The 22694-nt window shown below is 39.0% G+C and overlaps 1 protein-coding gene across 1 annotated transcript in view; it reads right to left on the bottom strand.

The window, feature by feature from the left end:
- ADAMTSL3 (ADAMTS like 3) overlaps positions 1-22694 on the bottom strand; it is a 368734-nt gene that overhangs the window by 146438 nt on the left and 199602 nt on the right. The window contains exons 10-14 of the mRNA XM_052659478.1: positions 11350-11461; positions 7488-7626; positions 5859-5909; positions 4609-4813; positions 486-633 (exon numbers count right to left, since the gene is read on the bottom strand). Coding sequence (XP_052515438.1) covers positions 486-633; positions 4609-4813; positions 5859-5909; positions 7488-7626; positions 11350-11461 — 655 coding nt within the window. The remainder of the gene's footprint in view (positions 1-485; positions 634-4608; positions 4814-5858; positions 5910-7487; positions 7627-11349; positions 11462-22694) is intronic.

Genomic DNA, 22694 nt, shown 5'->3' with positions numbered 1-22694 from the left:
TTCAGGATGGGGAACACATGTAAACCCGTGGCAGATTCATGTCAATGCATGGCAAAACCAATACAATATTGTAAAGTAATTAGCCTCCAATTTAAAAAAAAGTGTTTCCTTTTTTTTTTAATGTATTGTTTGTGTGAAAAGCATGATAAACCTATTACAATACACTACTATATAACTAACTGTGTTAGTTGGGTACCTAGGCTAACTTTGTTGGACTTATAAACAAACTGGATTTATGAACCAGCTCTCAGAATGGAACTCGTTCATATGTAGGGGACTTAGTGCACTGAATCAACAAGCTCTAACTTTCTCTTCAAGACCAATTAATGACATAGGTTTAACTTCTTTATCTAGGTGGACAGGTCAATCTGTCAGTGAACAGTTTTTGTAAGAAAGTTAGTATGTTTAAATGCAAATGCTGCAGTATTAGTAAGAGAGCTGGAAAGCACCACCTGATTTCACTTTAAAATGCACCAGAAATTTACCTTTTGGTTTATAACAGGGGATGGGAATGATACATTCTTCTTTGATGTGTAACTTCAGTTGTGGGTTACAGCCGCCAACGTGCTGCCCACGGTGGTTGATGCACAGCACAACTCGATAACGTAACCCTCGGCCACAAGTCACTGTGCACTTCAGAGATGAAAAGAGAAGCCAGTGAAATTCTACACGAATATTAAACACAAAAGATCACCAAATAAACATTACATAAGGAAGGGGGTGGAGGCTAATTTCCCATGATTCTTATGCTTCAGGGCCCCTCCCTTGCAAGATTACTTCCAATTTTCACTTTGAAAAGTATTTCAGGTGAGGTCACAGCACAAGAAATATTGAAATGCCCTAAAATCTTTCTATACAAATATGAAAAAACTTAATATAGGTTTTTCTCAAATTTGATTAAAAATTCACACATCATCCAAAACAATCTGTGAAGACAAAAGAAACCTTTTGAAATAGTTAATTAAAAAGATATCAAATTTTGCTCAATCATGCTACAAGATTACCTTTCTATTCTGTGTATAGAAACTTATCTTGCAAAAATATCATTTGAAAAGGCTCTCTAAGAGTATTTAGCCAAAAATGTAGGGAAAAATACTACAGGTGTAATAAGGCAGTTAAAATGAATGAAAACATTATGTTATTTTCTCTAAATTTTGTGAATTTTGTGTTGTCAGCATTTCTTTTCTTGAATAATTTGTTTATGATTTAGAAAGTACTTTTGCCTATGAATGGAATTTTCTCAAGTCATGAATATCCAGGATATCTTTGCAGTTTATGTACATTATGTTGGTAAGTATATATGTATGTATGTGTGTTTCTTTTTTTAATCAAGACTAGTTTTTAGGACTACTTAAGGTTTACAGAAAAATTGAGCAGTGATTATAGTGCAATAAAAATAAAATAATTAAAAAAAAAGAAAAACTGACCAGTTAGTATAAGAGTTCCCATATGCCCCCTCTCTCTTACACACAGTGAAAGTGAAAGTGAAGTTGCTCAGTCATGTCTGACTCTTTGCGACCCCATGGACTGTACCCTACAAGGCTCCTCCCTTCATGGGATTCTTCAGCAAGAGTACTGGACTGGGTTGCCATCCCCCAATATTAATATCTTGCATTAGTGTGGTACCTTTGTTACAACTGATAAACCAATACTGATACATTATTCTTAACTCAAGTCCAGAGTCACATTAGGGTCGTCAGCTTTAAAATACGTGTAATTTCTTACAATTTCATTATTCTAAATAAACATTTATTTAGATACTCAATATTTGTGTTTTGTATTCTTTTTTCTTAAAAAGTCACCTCCTTGGTAGGGGAGGGATGGACTGGAAGTCTGAGATTAGCAGGTGTAAATTGTTGCATATAGGATGAATAAACAACAAGGTCCTACTGTATAGCACAGGAAGCTATATTCAATGTCCTGTGATAAATCATACTGGAAAAGAAAATGAAAAAGAATGTATATATATGTAAAACTTGATCACTTTGCTGTGCAGCAGAAATTAACACAACATTGCAAATCTACTATATTTGAACAAAGTAAAAGTTTTAAAAAGTCACCTCCATATTGTTTAAACTTCAGGCCCCACCAATCCTGGATCCACCCCTGGGAGAAGTCAAGAAACCTTGGGCACAGAACAGATAGTGCTCTGCAGACGTGATCTCACTAAGGGTTCTGATACACTGGCAGGTCAACAGCTTCATTCCTATTTAACAGATGAGCCAATCAACAACTCCAACTAAGGACCTTCCTCAAAGTCAAGTAGTTCCTAAGAGGCCAAATGGAATTCCATCCCAGAGCCTCCTGCTGTCAAAATAATGACTTCACCACTGCTTCATAAAGCTTGATGATTCTTTCCTAATCCCATAGATGTTTCTTAAAATGTCAGAGAAGAGTTTCAGAGGATATGGAGGCCTTTTGCAGCATAGACTCATCTTCAAGAAATTCTTAAAGAGATGGGAATATCAGACTACCTTACCTGCCTCCTAAGAAACCTGTATGAAGGTCAAAAAGCAACAGTTAGAACCAGACATGGAACAATGGACTGGTTCAAAATTGGGAAAGGAGTACATCAAGGTTGTATATTGTCACCCTGCTTCCTTAACTTCTATGCAGAGTATATCACTTCAAATGCTGGGGCTGTATGAATCACAGGCTGGAATCAAGATTGCCAGGAGAAATATCAACAACCTCAGACACACAGATGATACCTCCCTAATGACATAAAGTGAGGAGGAACTAAAAAGCCTCTTAACAAGGATGAGAAAGGAGAGTGAAGAAGTTGGCGTGGAACTCAACATTTAAAAAACTAAGAGCATGGCATCCAGTCCCATCACTTCATGGCAAATAGAAGGGGAAAAAGTGGGAGTAGTGAGAAATTTTATTTTCTTGGGCTCCAAAATCACCAAGGATGGTGACAGCAGCCATGAAATTAAAAGATGCTCACTCCTTGGAAGGAAAGCTTTAACAAACCTAGACATTGTATTAGAAAGCAGAAACATTACTTTGCTGACAAAGGTCCATCTAGTCAAAGCTATGGTTTTTCTAGTAGTCATGTATGGATGTGAGAGTTAGGCTGAGCACCAAAAAACTGATGCTTTCGAACAGTGGTGCTAGAGAAGACTCTAGAGAGTCCCCTGGACAGCAAGGATATCAAGCCAAGTCAATCCTAAAGGAAATCAACCCTGAATATTCATTGGAAGGACTTATGTTGAAGCTGAAGCTCTTGGCCACCTGAGTAAAAGAATTGATTCACTGGAAAAGACCCTGATGCTGGGAAAGACTGAAGGCAAGAGGAAAAGGGGACGACACGGTATGAAATGGTTAGACAGCATCACCAACTCAATGGACTTGAGTCTGAGTAAACACCGGGAACGGAGAAGGCAATGGCACCCCACTCCAGTACTCTTGCCTGGAAAATCCCATGGACAGAGGAGCCTGGTAGGCTGCAGTCCATGGGGTCGCTAGGAGTCGGACATGACTGAGCGACCTCACTTTCACTTTTCACTTTCATGCATTGGAGAAGGAAATGGCAACTCACTCCACTATTCTTGCCTGGAGAATCCCAGGGACGGGGGAGCCTGATGGGCTGCCATCTATGGGGTCGCACAGAGTCAGACATGACTGAAGCGACTTAGCAGCAGCAGCAGCAGCAAACACCCCGAGACAGTGAAGGACAGGGGAGCCTGGGATGCTGCAGTACACAGGGCCCCAAAGAGTCAGAAACGACTTAGTGACTGAACAACAATATCTCAGTGGTTTTCAAATAGGCTGCCTGCCTCTGGGCTTTCCCAGCATCAGTCTATCTTACCTCATTTACTTAAAATATGACACATTTACTCTCTTCCACAAAAACAGTGAAGCTTCATAGTAACCACCAGATCAAGAATACATTTCTAGGGACTTCCTTGATGGTCCAGTGGCTAGAACTCAGCCCTCCTCAGCCTAGTTTCAATCCCTGGTCAGGGAAAAAGATCCCATATGCCACAACTAAAGATTCCTTATGACACAACTAAAAAGAGCCCGCATGCCACAGGAAAGATCAAAGATCCCACATGCCTCAAGTAAGATCTGGTGTAGCCAAATAAAATAAATATTCTAAAAGAGAACACACTTACAGTGTCAGTTTTAGCATCTCTGTCTTAACCTTCCAATTCTTAATAACATCTTAATAATATCTCTTTAATCCAGATAAATTAGGGCCTTTCCAACCTCCAGTCATTCTGTGTCATTTCTGCTTTACCCCACCATCCTGGCCTAGCTACACCACACAGTGATGCTTTCTCTAGGCTCCTGCGTGGTTCAAGTCTGCGGATCTGAAACATGGGTTAAGCACTACAAGGGCAACAAAGACTTTCCAAATAACTCTGTTTCAATCCCTGTTCCTTTCAGATGTACCATGGTTCTCAATCATTCTTACCTGCTCTGATGCCTCCAACATTCTTCCTCATATCATCCTTCAACTATCTTCTCAGCTCTTAAGGAGTAGGAACCATGTTCACATACAACTTCTGCATCCACCATGTTGCCCAGTACAGTATTGGCCACTGAGCAAATAATCATTAAAGTCTGAGACTGAATTAAAAGTGGCATGTTCTCCAATCTTACCTGAGACCACTCCATGGCAATCCACTTGGGACAGTCAAACAGATTGCAGGTTTGCATCACCTTGGGTTTGGGTGCATACATGCACTTCCATTCTTCCACTTGAAGTATCTCTCCATGCATGGACTCTTCCACACACACGAAGGTCCGTCTCTGAATCCCGCCTCCACAAGACACTGAACATGCAGTCCAAGGGTTATGTTCCCAGCTCAAAAGCAAAGAAGTGAAAACACATTATTCATTTGTTGCTTGCTTCAAGTTTGCAAAGTTGACTGCAACAAGTACCGCCATAAGACTTAAATCTTTACTACTACACACACTGTGTTGTCTTAACTCCTTGGTCCTGAAGGTTATTGTCAGATGGGAGTAACACAGCTGCCCCAGTGTATGAAAACAACAGGGCCATTGTGTGACAGCATCTTCAATCTGACTCTAAAGTATAAAAGACCAATGGAGAGTATTACCAGGGAAACATACAAACTCCGAGTCAGAAAGAATCATCCTAACATGTCTAGGTATAAAAGGGAATGCAAATATCTAATCAACTGGAATGTGTTAGCTCCCTCTGTAACGTGCTGTGCTTAGTCACTCAGTCATGTCTGACTCTTTGCGACCCCATGGACTGTAGACTGCCAGGCTCCTCTGTCCATGGGGATTCTCCAGGCAAGAATACTGGAGTGGGTTGCCATGCCCTCCTCCAGGGGATCTTCCCAACCCAGGGATCAAACCCAGGTCTTCCACATTGCAGGCAGATTCTTTACTGACTGAGCCACCAGGGAAGTTCCCCTCTACAATAACTAGGTATGAATGCATGCTTGACATCTCCAGGGACAGAAAATATTACCTTTGAGGCAGCCTATTCCATCTAATTCTTAGAAAGATCTTATTATGTAATTTGTTCTTTGTTCCCTTAGCTCTCTGTAAACGGTCTAGTCTCATACATTTAAGACTACTGCTACAGATACTATGGGCTTCGCCGGTGGCTCAGACAGTAAAGAGTCTACTTGCGGTGTGGGAGACCCAGGTTCCATCCTTGGGTTGGGAAGATCCCCTGGAGAAGGAAATAGCAACACACTCCAGTATTCTTGCCTGGAAAACCCCATAGATTGAGGAGCCTGGTAGGCTACAGCCCATGGGGTCGCAAAGAGCTGGACACGACTGAGTGACTTCACTTTCACCTTTCACAGATACTAAAGCTCCTTGAAAACTGCTTAGAGCATATTACAGAAAGGAAAAGGAAACATGTAACTCACCGAGGGAGAGGCTGGAAGTGGTCATAGGGCATGATCTCTTTAAATCCATCGCTAGAAATGAAATCATGAGAATATAATTACTACTCAATACACTTACTCATCTGACTAGTACAGATGTCACATGACAACAGATAGAGCTCTTTCAAATTATACTGACACTTAAATATGCCAACTGTTCTGAACTATTTCCCCCCAAATTCCCTTTCCACTTGCACACTTCTGCTACCGTCTCCTTAATTTTTAGGAACATCTCTGATATACAACTTACCCAATTCTATATGAAAGTGAAGCTAGCAGTATATACTTATTAAAGCAGTATATGTTCATCATCTCTTAATTTAGATAAATCTATTTATTTCCTTTTATCCTCTTAAATTATTGTGATAAAATATATCCATGATATCAACACACTGTCTTATTAGCAGGATCTTTAGAAAACCACTTTGTTTAACAGAATCTGTCTTTTGAAAAGGCCTCTATTTGTGATTATGTACACCTGGGATTACAGGAAATGCACATCTTTGTGATAGGAAATGAAATCCACTGAGAACGCTTCCCTTTCCACTTGCACACTGCCTCAGCCAGCTGGCAGAGAGCTGGGGGATTCTGGGACTTGATAGTGTGCTGTTATTTTGGGATCCTGTAGCAAAGCCAAGAAACTTCCCCAATCCAACTTCCCCAATCCAGAAGTTGGATTGCCAACTTCTGGCAATCCAAGTCACCAGGTACTAAATTATGCAGCAGGATGATGTTTATGCATAGCTTTTCTGCTCTGGCTGTCAAACTCTGCACTTCCTGCACTATGCATTATTTATACTGAGTTTAAGGTGAACACTTCAAAAGTCGAAATGTGGTCATCGGTAACTCAGCTTAAAAAGCTAAAATGGTGAATTATCGATATTCACAGCTGGTAGGTGGACTAGATGCACTTTAATGAAGAGACCTTTCATGTTGTATACACAAGACATGCTCAGAGAGGTTCATGACAAAAAGTGAAAGGTCACGTCATATGGACACAGAGCCCACAAGCACGAACCAGATGAGTAAGCAGATGAGCCTAATGCCTCCTGACCATGGTTATAAATGGGTTCGCAGGTACCTGCCACCAGGGTACGTTCAAGGTCATGCAATGGAACTGTGTTGCTTGATAAGGATGGATCAGTCCCAGCTGTTGTTGATTTCTTTTTTAAAATTTTTAATTGGAGAATAATTGCTTTACAAAATTGTGATGGTTTCTGCCATCCATCAACATGAATCAGCCTGCTTCATACAGGCTCCCTGTGTCATACAGCAAATTCCCACCAGCTGTCTGTTTTACATATGGTAATGTATGTTTTCATGTCAATTTCTCAACTCATCCCACCCTCTCCTTTCCTCATTGCATCTACAAAGTCTGTTCTCTATGTCTGTCTCCATTGTTGCCCCACGAATAGGTTCATCAGTACCATCTTTCTAGATTTCACATATATGTGTTAATATATGATATCTGTCTTTCTCCTTCTGACTTACTTCAGTCTGTATAACAGGTTCCAGGTTCATAGACCTCATTAGAACAGACTCAACTGCGTTACTTTTAATAGCAGAGCAATATTCCATTGTATACATGTACCAAAGGGCAGTGATACAAACCTTGATGGGCAAGGATCCATGCTGCATTCCTTCAGTTTGGGTTTTGGTTTCACATTTTCAGGGTAGTAATGGCAATAATGGTCAGGAACCACCCTCTTCAAGCGGATATCCACGCATTCAGCAGAATTGAGCTGATACCCTAAAGGGGCAGAACAGGAGTGTCCGAGTATTGCATTCATTTGGGATTTACTTGGCAATGTGATCGCTTGCCACACATTTTTTTCTTTCTTCTTTAAGAAACTCAACTCAGTGGTTCTCAACCCTGGTTGTATAACAAACAGAATTGTGTGGAAGCCTTCAATACATACCGGCACCCAGGTCCCCTCCTGGTCCAGTGAAATCAGAAGCATTACAGTCAAGAAATCACCATTCCCACAGGTCAAAGTGGGAGGAGTGGGTCCTATCTGTTCCCATGGTCACATTGCAACTGAAGAAATATGGCCATTCCTTTATTCCCAGGCTAGCTAGAAGGTCGAAGCAGCAGATGCCCACTGCTTAATCGGAAGAGGGTGTAAGGTGCTTTAGCAAAAGCACTTATGGAGAGCTAGCAATTGGACTGAATGCTGCTTCCAGTTTCCCAAGCTCCTTTAGGTTTACAGTTACTGTGGGGAGCGAATAAGATCATGAGTGTCAAAGCTTTGTTAAAAATGTAAATCTTTAAACAAAGGCTGGGTGATATGGTACAGCAGCAGCTGTACCATATCAGAAAAGTTATGACCAACCTAGGCAGCATATTAAAAAGCAAAGACATTACTTTGCCAACAAAGGTCTGTTTAGTCAAAGCTATTGTTTTTCCAGTAGTCATGTATGGATGTGAGAGTTGGACTATAAAGAAAGCTGAGCACCAAAGAATTGATGCTTTTGAACTGTGGTGCTGGAGAAGACCCTTGAGAGTCAGAAAGAAGACAGAAAGGAGATCCAACCAGTCAATCCTAAAGGAAATAAGTCCTGAATACTCATTGGAAGGACTGATGCTGAAGCTGAAACTCCTATGTTTTGGTCACCTGATGCAAAGAACTGACTCATTTGAAAAGACCCTGATGCTGGGAAAGATTGAAGGCAGGAGGAGAAGGGGACGACAGAGGATGAGATGGTTGGATGGCATCACTGACTCAATGGACATGAGTCTGAGTAAACTCTGGGAGTTGGTGATGGACAGGGAGGCCTGGCCTGCTGCAGCCCATGGAGTTGCAAACAAAGAGTCAGACACGACTGAGCGATTGAACTGAACTGAACTGAACTGAGCAGCAAGAAAAAAAGAAAAAAAAGACTCTTTAAAAAAGACTCTCGGGTTCTTCTAAAATGACTGAAATGTTTGACCAAGACTGAGAATGACTACTTGCATTATAACTTGCATAATAACTGATTTGTGTTATACTTAGTACTTACTTTTTAAGATTTTTGTTTTGATATGGACCATTTTATTTTTAAATTCTTTATTGAATTTGCTATAGTACTGTTTTTTTTTTTAATTTTACTTTACAATACTGTATTGGTTTTGCCATACATCAACATGAATCCACCACAGGTGTACACGTGTAATTATGTTTTGGGTTTTTTCTTTTTCTTTTTGGTGACAAGGCATGTGGGATCTTAGTTCCTCAACCAGGGATCAAACCTGCAACTCCTGCTCTGGAAGGCAAAGTCCTAACCACTGGACCACCAGGGAAGTGCCTGTTTTTAACACTTATGATTAGAAAGTTATAATAGACTCCTTTGAAAATTTTTGGAGCTCATGTACCAAAGGCTAGTTATTCAGTGTCATATCTCTTTACTGTTGTCATGGCACTGTGCAAGGCTCTTGTTTCCTTATATTTCCCCTCCTTCCATTACAATCCCCCAGAGACATCTATTTATTGTTAATGTGTTAAATATACATCCGTCTTTTGTAATGTTGTTTCATGTGTATCTGCTTTGACTAAATAAATGATATTGTGTCTTAAATCATCTTCTGTTTACTGCTTTTCTCACTCAACGTTACATTTTTGAGAAGCACCCTTGTACTGAGCTGTTGTTTCATTCTTCTGTATAATATTCCATTGCTAGTACACTTTACTCATTTCCTGCCCTGGGGTACCTAGGTTACCTCTGACAACAATGAACTTTCTAACTGGGGAAATAGCATTTTCTATATAGAGGAACAAAACCCTCCCATCTACATCTACCCCTGCCTCATAATCCTTCAAAGAAGAAGGAATGAAGATTTATTCCTGATTCTATTCAATAAGTTTGTACAGTCTCTGAGGAAAGTGAACATTCCATATGGATGAGAGCTGTAAATTCAAAAAACAACTCACAAAATGATGCTTCTATTTCCTGAAAGATCTGATTCCAAGCTTCCAGTCACTATATAAGTGTCGTGTTAAGTTTTTAAAAAAAGGTAATTTTTCAAAACCAGAATGAGCTCTTCAGAAGAAAAAAAAAGTCCAAAATTAAGTTCTCAGCCTTAGTCAACTGGTATAAAGTTCCAAAAATACATTTAAAGGCCCAATGCCTGAGAGCAATCTGATTTTATAAAACACTAGACAGCTTCCTACAAGTTGTGGCTTAAATGTAAGCTGAGTGTAGAAGGACAGACTGGTATGCATTATAAAAAGCAAGGTCAAAAACCACAGGAACGAAAATCCAAATGGCGTCAATAAAATACGACTTGGGCGCCAATATCTGCCAGAAAGTCTGCAACATCAGATGGCAGTGCCAATCCGAGTACTTTCCCTGAACTAACCTCACGTGTCCCACACAGATGACTGCAGACAAGACTGGGGAAGTCCACCCAAGTACTCGGAGGCCAGCATACTAGTCTTCCTCATTATCCCAAACTCTGAAATGCCATTTACATAAACCATGTAGATTCGATTACTAATATAATTAGATTTTGGTAATGCTTTCCTTGTGGGTTTTATGTGTGTGTATTTTCCCCAAAATAATAACAGAATGAAATTATAGCTACTCGAGTCAAAGAAAAATTTCTTTGTTCTAAATGGAAACATATTTCTAGAAGGAGACAAAGAGCATGCAGGTGTTTATAATTTGGGGGGAGAGACAATTAATTTTCCTCCTTAATTTTGTCACAGTACACAGATAACTAAAAGAGAAAGAAATAAGACAGACTGCTTTCCTACATTAAGAACAAATGTACTAAAATTCTGCTGGTATACAGAAAATGGCAGGATGTTGGGGGAAACTCCAAAAAGAGCCTAACATGTTCCTTCTGTCCTCACAGAAAACACCATCTTTGGTGATGGACTCACAGCCAGGCGATTCCCATGAAGGTTGGAATCCTGACCAGCAGGCTGATTGTGGCTTTCCTTGGGCATCCAGATATGAGAAAACCTATTCTCCTCCCAAGAACTGAGCCAACTGAACTAAGCTGAATCCCATTGTACATGTCCCTTCCAGAATGGAAAGCATCTCTTTTAATTTCGGTATCCAAATGAAAACACATATTTAACTGTGTGTGAAAGCTAGAAAATAAATTAAAACTAAAGAGATATTTGCTGTTTTTCTCATAGATAATTAGAATCAAAAAGAATTCTTTAGGATTAGAATTTTAAAAGACATAGAATTTGAAAGCCTTCCTATCTCTTTGCTCTTATTTTGGGGTCCATGAGAGACATGCAAACATGTTTCCAGTTCTTTGCTCAAAGGAAAGGGTGTTCTCTAAATCCAGTTTTCACCTGTTTTCAAGAATAAGGCAGATGCATGTTCATTAACCCCACTGGGTCCCAGGCCGTGGAGTAAGATGCTGCGTAAATTACATGTCTCTAATTAGCACACTAACTTAAAAGTCAGCTTCAAAAACACAAACATGTTATTTTTAACTCTGAGCTCTAAATATTTAGGAACAAAGGCTGTGCCTCACCTCCTCCACATGTCACAGTGCAGGGAAAGAAGTCAGTTTGTCTCCACTGATGGCTGATCGGCTGGTAGAAGAAGAACTGGACCACACTGTCCTTAGCCACAGTGTACCTGGTCTGGACAGAGAGAACTGTGATAACATATCTGCATGCAATGAAACAGCGCCTTCCACATCTTTCAACATGAGGTGAATACAAGTCACCTAGGTAGATAAATGTGTCTATCACAACACATTCTCATACACAAAGATTCCCAGAATGTTAAGATGTGATAGCATTTCAATTAAATTTGTCATAAACAGGATTTCAGAGGATCTTCAACCATTCTCCCTGGAGTCATTTTCGCAGGTAATTCCATGCTTGTGAATGAGTTCACAAAAATGTAGGCAGACTTCAAAAAAAAATTTATTGGCATATAGTTGCTTTACAATGCTGTTAGTTTCTGTTGTACAGCAAAGTGAATCAGCCATTTGTATACATATATCCGCTGTTTTGGATTTCTTTCCCATTTAGGTCATCACAGAGCATTGAGTAGAGTTCCCTGTGCTATACAGTAAGTTCCTATTAGTTATCTATTTTATACATAGTAGTGTATATATGTCAATCCCAGTCTTCCAATTCATCCCATCTCCTCTTCCCTGCTTGGTATGTATAAGTTTGTTCTCTACGTTCATGTATTCCTTCTTTGCAAATAAGTTCATCTGTACCAATTTTTTTTAGAGTTTTTAGTCTGTTTAACATTTTTTCTTCCTGATACATATGATTTTAATTTCTAAGAGAACAGGAACTGAGATGTAATCTGGGTTTGCTTACAACATGGCACATAATTAGGAATCTTACGTTTTTAATAACAACATCCCTAAGCATCTTTTAGCAGAGCCTTCTGAAAGCACAATTACAGAAACTCGAAACGTACACAAATCCACAGTGTTTGCCTATGAGCCTTGCTGCATCTAGTTAACAAAGAGAAGGTGCGTTGCTGAGCGTGAGAAGGCAGTTACAGACAAAGATAAGTTTACTTTCAGCTTATTTTATTTCAGCAAGTCCTCTCCCATCTTTCTTTTCTTCTCTACTGATTGAACAAATGAGTGAATTGAGGAAAAGTCCCGGAATGCAACACAAAGAGAAAAATAGAGGGAAAACAAAGATTAAGCTTGTGGGGAACAGAACCAGAAATGCCAGTATTACATGGAGTTAAAGAGAAAGAAGAGAGGGACTTCCCTGATGGTCTAGTGGTTAAGACTCTGTGCTTCCACTGTGAGGGGTGCAGGTTTGATCCCAGGTCAGGGAACTAAGAGCCCATGAGCTGTGCAATGTGGGAAAGACAGAAGTACTCAGTCTAAAAATATTCATAAAGTTCTGAGCAGGCATCATTAAAAAATGGAACAACAAAGACAAAGAGAAATTCTAAAAGTTATCAGAAAAAAGATGATTCCCTATAAAGGAGTGAGAATCAGAATGGCATCAGATTTCTCATAGGCAATAACGGATACAAGAAAACAAACACCTTTAAGACGATGAGGGACAATAGTTTTTAATCTAGAATTCTACAACCAAATTATTCACTACCAAGCAATGATCAGTTGTCAACTTATAAACAATCTAAGATCAAATTAACAATCAGTAATCAGTGAAATAAAGTTTTCCTCAGAAACAAAATGACAGAAACTTGACCCCTCAAAGACTAGAAAAAGAAACTACTTAAGGGTATACTGGAAAACAACTAACATAAATGCACAAGAAAGCAATAAGACGCAGGAAACAGTAATGATGAAATGATCAGTAAAGCTTACTACTAAATATAAATAAGAATTGACTGAAAAAGAAAAGTGTGATGTACTTACTTATAAAACGGCAAAAAGTTGTAAAATTATCAAATGAAAAATTCCAGACCGGAGATGTGTGTGGAAGAAGGCAGAGTTACAGGGATGGGATGAGGTTACAGAGTCAGAAAAGACTTCTAAGGAGTCTAAGAAGTTAAGAGTTTTTTAGATTCACGAAGCACCATGAAGCTCAAGCAGAAGAAAGTTACTAATTCCATCAATAGTCAAATTGATGAAAAACCAGAGAAAATGGTTGAAAACAGACAAATAAGATACATTACCTTCTAAGGGACAAAAATAAGTCTGACAACTGATGTCTCAACAGAATAAATGGAAGCCAGAAGACAGTGGAGAGGTATCTTCAAGAAAGAGTTTCACAATGACAAAGAGGTCAAGTCACTACAAGAGCTAATGATTCTAAAAGTTAGTATACCTAACCACCAAGCTTCAAAATATGTAATTCACAAGTTGACAAGAATAGAAAAAATACAGACACCTCCACAGTCATAGTGGTAGTTTTATCAGGTCTCTTGTGGTAACAGAATAAGGAGATAAAACTCAGTAAGGTTATAATTTTGAATAAAACCATTAATAAATATGACCTAATTGATATATCTATTAAAAGATGCTTACTCCTTGGAAGAAAAGTTATGACCAACCTAGATAGCATATTCAAAAGCAGAGACATTACTTTGCCGACTAAGGTCCATCTAGTCAAGGCTATGGTTTTTCCTGTGGTCATGTATGGATGTGAGAGTTGGACTGTGAAGAAGGCTGAGTGCCGAAGAACTGATGCTTTTGAACTGTGGTGCTGCAGAAGACTCTTGAGAGTCCCTTGGACTACAAGGAGATCTAATCAGTCCATTCTGAAGGAGATCAGCCCTGGGATTTCTTTGGAAGGAATGATGCTGAAGCTGAAGCTCCAGTACTTTGGCCACCTCATACGAAGAGTTGACTCATTGGAAAAGACTCTGATGCTGGGAGGGATTGGGGGCAGGAGGAGAAGGGGACGACAGAGGATGAGATGGCTGGATGGCATCACTGACTTGATGGACGTGAGTCTGAGTGAACTCCGGGAGTTAGTGATGGACAGGGAGGCCTGGAGTGCCGCGATTCATGGGGTTGCAAAGAGTCGGACATGACTGAGCGACTGAACTAAACTGAATTGATATATGTAGAATGCTGTGCCCAACAACAGAAGACTACATATCATACTCTTCCAAAATTTGCCACAAATTATTTTCACAAATTTCAAAACATTGAAATGATATAATGTTCTCTGACTACAGTAGAATTAAGGTATAAAATGATTTCTTGAAAATTCTGACATACTTGGACACTACACTTGTAAATATACAAGTCAAATAAGACATCACTATGAAAATTATAATACAATTTAACTGAATGATGAAGGAAAAGATTTCATATTAAGCTTTGTGGAATGAAATTTAAGGCATGCTTTGAGGGAAATTTATAGAGTTAAAATTGTATGTTATGGAAAAATTGGATGAAAAATCACTGATCTAACCATCCATTTCAAAAAGTTAGAAAAAGAAAAGCATATTGGATCCAGAGAAAGTACAGAGATGGTAATAATAAAGACAAAGGCAGACATTAATGATATGAGAATTAAATTACATATTAGTGGCTTATAAAGCCAAACAGTGTTTCTCTGAAAAGTTTAATAAAATTGAAAGCACTCCAACATGAATGATTAAAAAAAAAAAGAGTAGGGACAAATAATCAATGTTAGGAATGAGCCTCACCACAGATTCTCTACATAATGGAAGAAATAAGACAATACTATAAAAAAAAAACTATGTCAATAACTTTCAAAAAGCTAGTTGAAAAAGACAAGTTCCTTGAAACAAAACTGACACATAAGGAAATCAAACATCTGACTAATTAGATAACAACAAACTCACACAAACTGTTACAGAATAGAGGAAGTATTTTTCAATGTATTTTATAGTTTATTACAGGAAGGTAAGATCAGTTTAACATCCCCAAATCAATGTAGTTCACTATATTAAAAGGAAAGAAAGAAAAAAACATAATCACTACTTCTATTGAACACTGTACTAAATGTCCTAAGTAATGCAAGAAAGCTCCAATACTTGCCACCTGATGTGAAGAGCCAACTCATTGGAAAAGAACCTGATGATGGGAAAAACTGAGGGCAGGAGGAAAAGAGGGTGGCAGAGGATAAGGTGGTTAGATAGCATCACTGACTCAGTGGACATGAATCTCAGCAAACTCCAGGAAACAGGGAAAGACAGGGAAGCCTGGCATGCTGCATATAGTCATGGGGTCTCAAAGAGTAGGACATGACTTAGTGAGTGAACAATAACAACAATGCAAGAAAATTTCTTTAAAGTATACAACAACTGGAAAAGAAGAAACCAAACTCATTATTTGTGAGTGTCATAATTGTGTATGTACATAATCCAAAAGAATTAACAAACTATTAGTATTAACATGTGAATGCAGTGAGAATATAATGTCAATATATAGAAACCAATTAGATTTTCATTCTCCAGCAGAAAACAAATAGAAAAAAACTTAAAACATTTACAACAGCATCAAAATAATAATCAAATATTTGGAAATTAATAAAAGATATGCAAAACATACACACTGAAAATTATAACCATTATTGAGAAGAATTTCAAAATAACTAAATAAAGGGATGACTATAACATATTTATGGACTGGAAGACGATATTGGAAGGTGAATTTTCTCAAAATTGACCTACAGATTTGAAAGCAATTCAAATCAAAATCAGCAGAATAAAAGTTTAGAAGCATATTTCAAAGTTGACACGGAAAGGGAAGGAGGTAAGAATATCAAAGATAGCATTCAAGAACAAAGCTTAAGAAATTACACTGGCAAATATTGACTTGTTCTAATATTACAGTAATTAAGTCACAATGGTATTGCTGCATATAGATGAATAGGTCAGAAGAGAATGTAAAAATCAAGCCACACGTATATAATTTGGAATGTAAGATAGATGGGGAAAGGATTGTCTTTTCCACCTAATGATTTTGGTTCAACTGGATAGTCATGGGGGAAAAGATACTGATTCTATTTCATATACAAGTATCAATTCTAGTATATAGCTCTCAGTGTGAAAGGTAAAATAGTCATGTTTCTAGACAAAAATAAACAAGAATATTTTTATGATCCAGAATAAAGAAAAGATTTTCTAGCCAGGATACAACTAGCTTACATATAAAGTTTAAAATTAACAACCTATAGCCCAACAAAATTAAGAACTTCTGTATGGGGACTGATAGCCATAAATAAATTTAATGGAGAACAAAAGTTGAAAATGAATTAAGACTTTAACTCTAGAAATTAAAAACACAATACCAAGATAAAACCCATGTAAAGAGAAAAGAAACAAAAACTAAAATTTACATGAATAGAATTCTTTATAAACTCTGAGAGTTAACAAGACTAAAATCTAGTTCTTAGGTACCTCAGAGACAAGCCTTTGGATGGTTTGAACAAACAAAAATTAGACAAGGAACCAGAGAACACGTTTAGGAATGAAAGAGACATAGGTACAGATGAGTTTTTCGTTGTTGCTGTTTTGTTTTGTTTTAGTGATAAAGGAAGGCTATGATTACATTTCAAAAGTTAAACTTGAAAAGTTAGATGAGTTGGACACTTTTCAAGAAAATAATAAGTTGCAAACGTTTCTACCTCTGTGATTCACGGCACACGCTTAAAATGAGATGGAATTCTGACTGAGAGGAATGATGAGAAAGGCAAATTTTATTTTCTGTTAGACACTGAACTTTATCCCCCACAAAAAGTTTTGTTGAAGTTCAAACTCACAGAACCTCAGAAATGATCTTATTTGGAAATAGGGTTTTTGCAGGTCTAGTAAAGCTAAGATGAGGTCATTAGGATGGGCCCAACCCAGTGTGACTGGTGTCCTTATGTTACCGACCAGGGTTCTTGGCCTCCTTGATCAATAGAAATTGATAAGAGGTAAGATAAAAAATTTAGGCGAGACTTTATTGCAGCTAGTTCCTTCTGCAGCGCTGGGAGAGAGAACAAACAACAGATTCCCCTGCTCCCTGAGGGAGTGAGACGCAATCCTTAATGGGGTGAGGGTAGGGGTGTGTCCAGGAGGTCAGACTGGAGGGGTGGCTTAGGTGGTCTGCACACCCCTTAGGTAGTGGCGTGTGCAGGGGGCATGCTCAGTACTCTGCCTTTGTTCCCAACACCCAGTTTTGCTCCAGGCTCTTCAAAAGTGGCAATTGGGCTTTTCGGTCTCTTTGGATCTTTTGTCCAGAATCTGCCCCAACCATGCATGCACACAGTTATTTTTAGCCCCATATAATTTATTTGTATTTTGTCACATGAGAGGTGTGTCCAGGTGCAATCATTGCGGTGAAAGGTTCCAGGTCCCAGCCTGTCTCACTTATATAAAGTGAGACATTTAGGCACAGATGTGGACATGCACAGAAGCAAAGTGATGTAAAGAAAAGGTAGAAAAGCTGAAGATTTAAGAAGTGAGGAGAGAGGCATGAACAAATTCTCTTTCATATCCCTTTCAAGGAAACAGTCCTGCCCACATCTTCATTTTGGACTTCTAGCCTCCAAAACTGTGAGATCAATAAACATCTATTGTTTAAGCCACCCAGTTTACTGTGCTTTGTTACTGTAGGTTCAGGAAGTGAACGCATGCCCTGACTCTGAAAACTGTTCTGCTGTGTTTTGAAACACATGTGGACATGGGGATTTAGCCACCATCTGCACCACCCTGCAAGGCTAAAATCTTCTCTTTGAGAGAGAGGAAAACAGATAGTTTCAAACCCTCTCATCCCTGGGTAAATTAGATGAGCTGCCATAGCTCCCCAGAAAGAAAAGAGAGACTGTGTAGGTAGAAAACATACACAGTATCCAGAGCTGTGGTTGAACAAAACCAGAGACAGGCTTGCCCAGCCGAAAATCAACATGAATGTACTTAGTGCCACTGAGCTGTACAGTGAAACATGGTGAAATAAAACATTTTTCATTTTACCACAGTAAAAGACATTAAAAAGAGAAGAAATGAGAAAATATTTTTCTACAGAAATACAAAATATCCAAATAGAAGAAAGAAGATAGACAACTAACATAAAAAGGAAGATTTCAGACTATGAGGAAAACTTTCTTTTTTTCCTTGAAGAGGGACATACTTTTTAAAGACGGGAAAAGCCACCAGCAATCTTTATTAAAATAGTTAACCATGGAAATAGATACCTTTCTCAAAGCCACTTACGTTTATTTTGCTAGATTATTCTCATACACATATACTGAAAGCAGATATTCACAAACATCTACTTACAGATACTCAGTAAATTCTTACTGAAAGGATAGCGCCTCAGGGTCCAACCAATACAGCACACAGCGTCAACCACAGGCTCCAGACTCTCTACTGCTACGTGGGGGCCACATACACATACTGCAGAAGCAAATAAGAGTATCTCAGGGGCTCACATGCAAAATACTGTGACTCAGTAACAGAGTGACAAGAGTCATCCACTAGAAACAGATCATTCAGGAAAACAAGGATGCTTAAGTCAGAAATCCACTGGGAAGAAGAAAAAGTGCACTTTTTCAAGAAAGGTCCAATCATGAAAATACAGCTTCTGAAAAAGTATAAAAAAAGAAATTCCATCTCACTGGTGCAGTGAGTTGCCAGATTTCAGAATCAGCACAATAGCCACAAAAGAATCCAGCATCCCATAGATGCCTTCATAGTTTACTCATCACGTCAGAATATAGTTGTTTTCAACTTTCCATTTATTAAAAGTCGTTGTTGTTGCTGTTGTTGCTAAGGTGAGTCCGACACTTTGCGACCCCATGGAAGCAGGGCAACAGGCTTCCTTGTCCTTCACTACCTCCTGGAGATAGCGGAGATGTCCATGAAATGAGGTCTAATCTAGGAACTGTATGCAAAGGGTGCCTTTGTATTTCAGTGCACCCAGGACTGAGCGAAATTATTAACAGCACTCTGTGGGGTAGAGCTGATGGAGGTGATATAATTATAGCTGAGCTCTTTCAAATCCAAAAAGATGATGCAGTGAAAGTGCTACACTCAATATACCAGCAAATTTGGAAAACTCAGCAGTGGCCACAGGACTGGAAAAGGTCAGTTTTCATTCTAATCCCAAAGAAAGGCAATGCCAAAGAATGTTCAAACTACCACACAATTGTACTCATCTCACATGCTAGCAAAGTAATGCTCAAAATTCTCTAAGCCAGACTTGGAGAACCAGTACATGAACCAAGAACTTCCAGATGTTCAAGCTGGATTAGAAAAGGCAGAAGAATCAGAGATCAAATTGCCAACATCCATTGGATCATAGGAAAAAAGCAACAGAGTTCCAGAAAGCATCTGCTTTATTGACTACACCAAAGTCTTTGACTGTGTGGATCACAACAAACTGTGGAAAATTCTTAAAGAGATGGGACTACCAGACCACCTTACCTGCCTCCTGAGAAATCTGCATGCAGGTCAAGAAGCAACAGTTAGAACTGGACATAGAACAACAGACTGGTTCCCAATTGGGAAAGGGGTACATCAAGGCTGTATATTGTCACCCTGTTTATTGAACTTACATGCAAAGTACATCATGCGAAATGCTGGGCTGGATGAAGCACAAGCTGGAATCAAGATTGCCAGGAGAAATATCAATAACCTCAGATATGCAGATGACATCACCCTTATGGCAGAAAGTGAAGAGGAACTGAAGAGTTTCTTGATGAAAGTGAAAGAGGAGAGTGAAAAAGTTGGCTTATAACTCAACATTCAAAAAACTAAGATCATGGCATCCAGTCTCTGCACTTCATGGAAAATAGATGGAGAAACAGTGGAAACAGTGACAAACTTTTTCTTGGGTTCCAAAATCACTGCAGATGGTAACTGTAGCCATGAAATGAAAAGATGCTTGCTCCTTGGAAGAAAAGCAACCTAGACAGCATTTAAAAAGCAGAGACATTACTTTGCCAAGAAAGGTCCATGTATCCATGATTTATCCATTATGCATGTATGGATGTGAGAGCTGGACCATGAAGAAAGCTGAGTGCCGAAGAATTGATGCTTTTGAACTGTGGTGTTGGAGAAGACTCTTGAAAGTCCCTTGGACTGCAAGATCAAACCAGTCAATCCTAAAGGAAATCAGTCCTGAATATTCACTGGAAGGACTTGATGCTGAAGCTGAAACTCCCAATACTTTGGCCACTGATGCAAAGAACTGACTCATTGGAAAAGATCCTGATGCTGGGAAAGACTGAAGGCAGGAGGAGAAGGGGATGACATAAGCTGAGGTGGCTGGATGGCATCATCGACTCGATGTACGTGAGTTAGAGCAGACTCTGGGAGTTAGTGACGAACAGGGAAGCCTGGCGTACGGCACATGGGGTCGCAAAGATTCAGATGTGACTGAGCAACTGATCTGAACTGAATGGAACTGTGGGGTAGAGCTGGTCTTCACTTTCTCTCGGGTTGAAGCCAGTTCTTCCTATATATATATTTTTTTTAAAGATCAGGTGTTGTTCTTAGTTGATTGGAATGGAAAGAGATACAGTGAAATACAAGGCTGACCATCATCAGGGACCTCACACACATTCTTAACTTCCCACTTAAAGGAGAGCCATTACCTGATTGCCTCATAGGCCAAGGAGAGATGAATGGAAACCGAGTTTCCAATCCTAGTAACAACACAGGCTGGGTAGTACTACAGTGCTCTGACCAAAAAAAAGTAACCCATGGAAAAGGATATTTCCTAGAAACCCACAGAATTTGGACAAGCTTGTAAGTCAGGGAAAACCATCAGAATTATTCTTGCTTCATCACAGCATCTCTGATTTGCCAAATTCTCTCCCACCAAGTATACCACATTCATGAAAGAAAATGGTTTGGGCATGGAAGTGAGGCTTTATTTACGCATGAGTCAGACAGTTGTGTGTAACACCCTCTTTGATAAACAATGTATTTTTTTTAAAAAACCTTTCTAGTCAAGAGAGATCAAAAGCTTTCCAGAAATTGAAGTTAAAAGCCAGAATTGTTTATTTAATCTGAGAAAACTAGAACTGAAGAGACAGGAAAATAGAAGACTGAGTACAAATTCATACAGTGGAAACATGCTAAAATGCATCCTATTAAGAGGTGAATATAGAATTTGGACATAAAGGTGTAAAGTAATTTTTGAGTGTTGTTTTTCAGTTGCTAAGTTGTGTCCGACATTTTTTGTGATCCCATGCCCTCCAGGCCCCTCTGTCCATGGGATTTCCCAGGCAAGAATATTGGAAAGGGTTGCCATTTCCCTCTCCAGGGGATCTTCCCAACCCAGGGATTGAACCCATGTCTCCTGCATTGGCAGGTGGATTTTTTTTTTAACCACTGAGGCAACCAGGGGAAGCCCAATTTTAACTACACATATAATACATGACTGTATTTCTAAGAATTAAATTTTAGAATATTATAGGTAAAACTAAGATCACTCCCCCAAAACACTGATACCCTCTAAAATAGCCACTATTTTCTCAGTGTTTTCAGTTTGGAATACATCCTCTCAAATCTTAAAAAAATGTATATACACACAGACATACACATATTCATATATGTACATGTGTATGGGTACAGACACACTCAAAGTAAATAGTTTATGTGTTTATGTGTGTTTATGCATGAGGTCAATAAACAACACATTTTCCACGTTAAAACCTTCACCAAACATACCGTAAAATTTTAACCTTTGTGGCTATTTTTCTCATCCCATTACTGTACTGTTTCCTACTCGGTCAGACGTCTCTAAGTTGACTTGAGAGGAATACAGATCTTCTGAGTAGGAATGAAAAGAGAATTTTTTAAGAGGGTATGTTTGTGTTTGTGTGTGTGGGTTTTACTACTTTAGCATCAAATGGGAAAACCTTAAGAGAAGCAACCCAAGCCCAGAATTTATGAACAACAATGGGTTAGAGAGAATAGAAGGAAAGAGAGATGCCAGTTAGGGCTTCCCCAGAAGACTTTCCCAACACTGCTGTCAAGGAACAGCGTTGGGTTGATGCTTCAAGGGTCTGACACAAAAGTCACTTCAATGTCTAGGAACGGCAAGTGAAGTCCAGGAATGGCAACTTAAACGTCTACAAATGTCTATACCTTCAATATCAGGATCACACGAGGGCCCAGTGTGCACCATGGCAAGTGAGGACATGTGCCCTGTGGAGAAAGCAGCTGTTGCACAGCTGCAGCCAACTATCACCATGGCGGAACGCAAGCTGGCGGTCAGACCTCCCCATTTTTAAAGTGAAGCAGGGAAAAAAAAGAACACTGGTATTTTAATGTTAAAATAATATCTTGATTTTTTAAAGGTTGACAATTTAAAACCCAAAGTTTTAAAACAACAAATCCACCCAGACTGACACTTGGCTGGTCACTCTGGAGGCTGACTTGGCAAACAGGACAGCAGTTTGCAACTCTCCTCTAACTCCAAATGTCTTTCTCTGCTGGCACAACCAA

Source organism: Budorcas taxicolor, chromosome 21, assembly GCF_023091745.1.
Source record: "Budorcas taxicolor isolate Tak-1 chromosome 21, Takin1.1, whole genome shotgun sequence".
Taxonomy (NCBI): Eukaryota; Metazoa; Chordata; class Mammalia; order Artiodactyla; family Bovidae; genus Budorcas; species Budorcas taxicolor.
The sequence above is the reverse complement of the archived record's forward strand: the minus strand, read 5'-3'. Positions and strand labels throughout refer to the sequence as shown.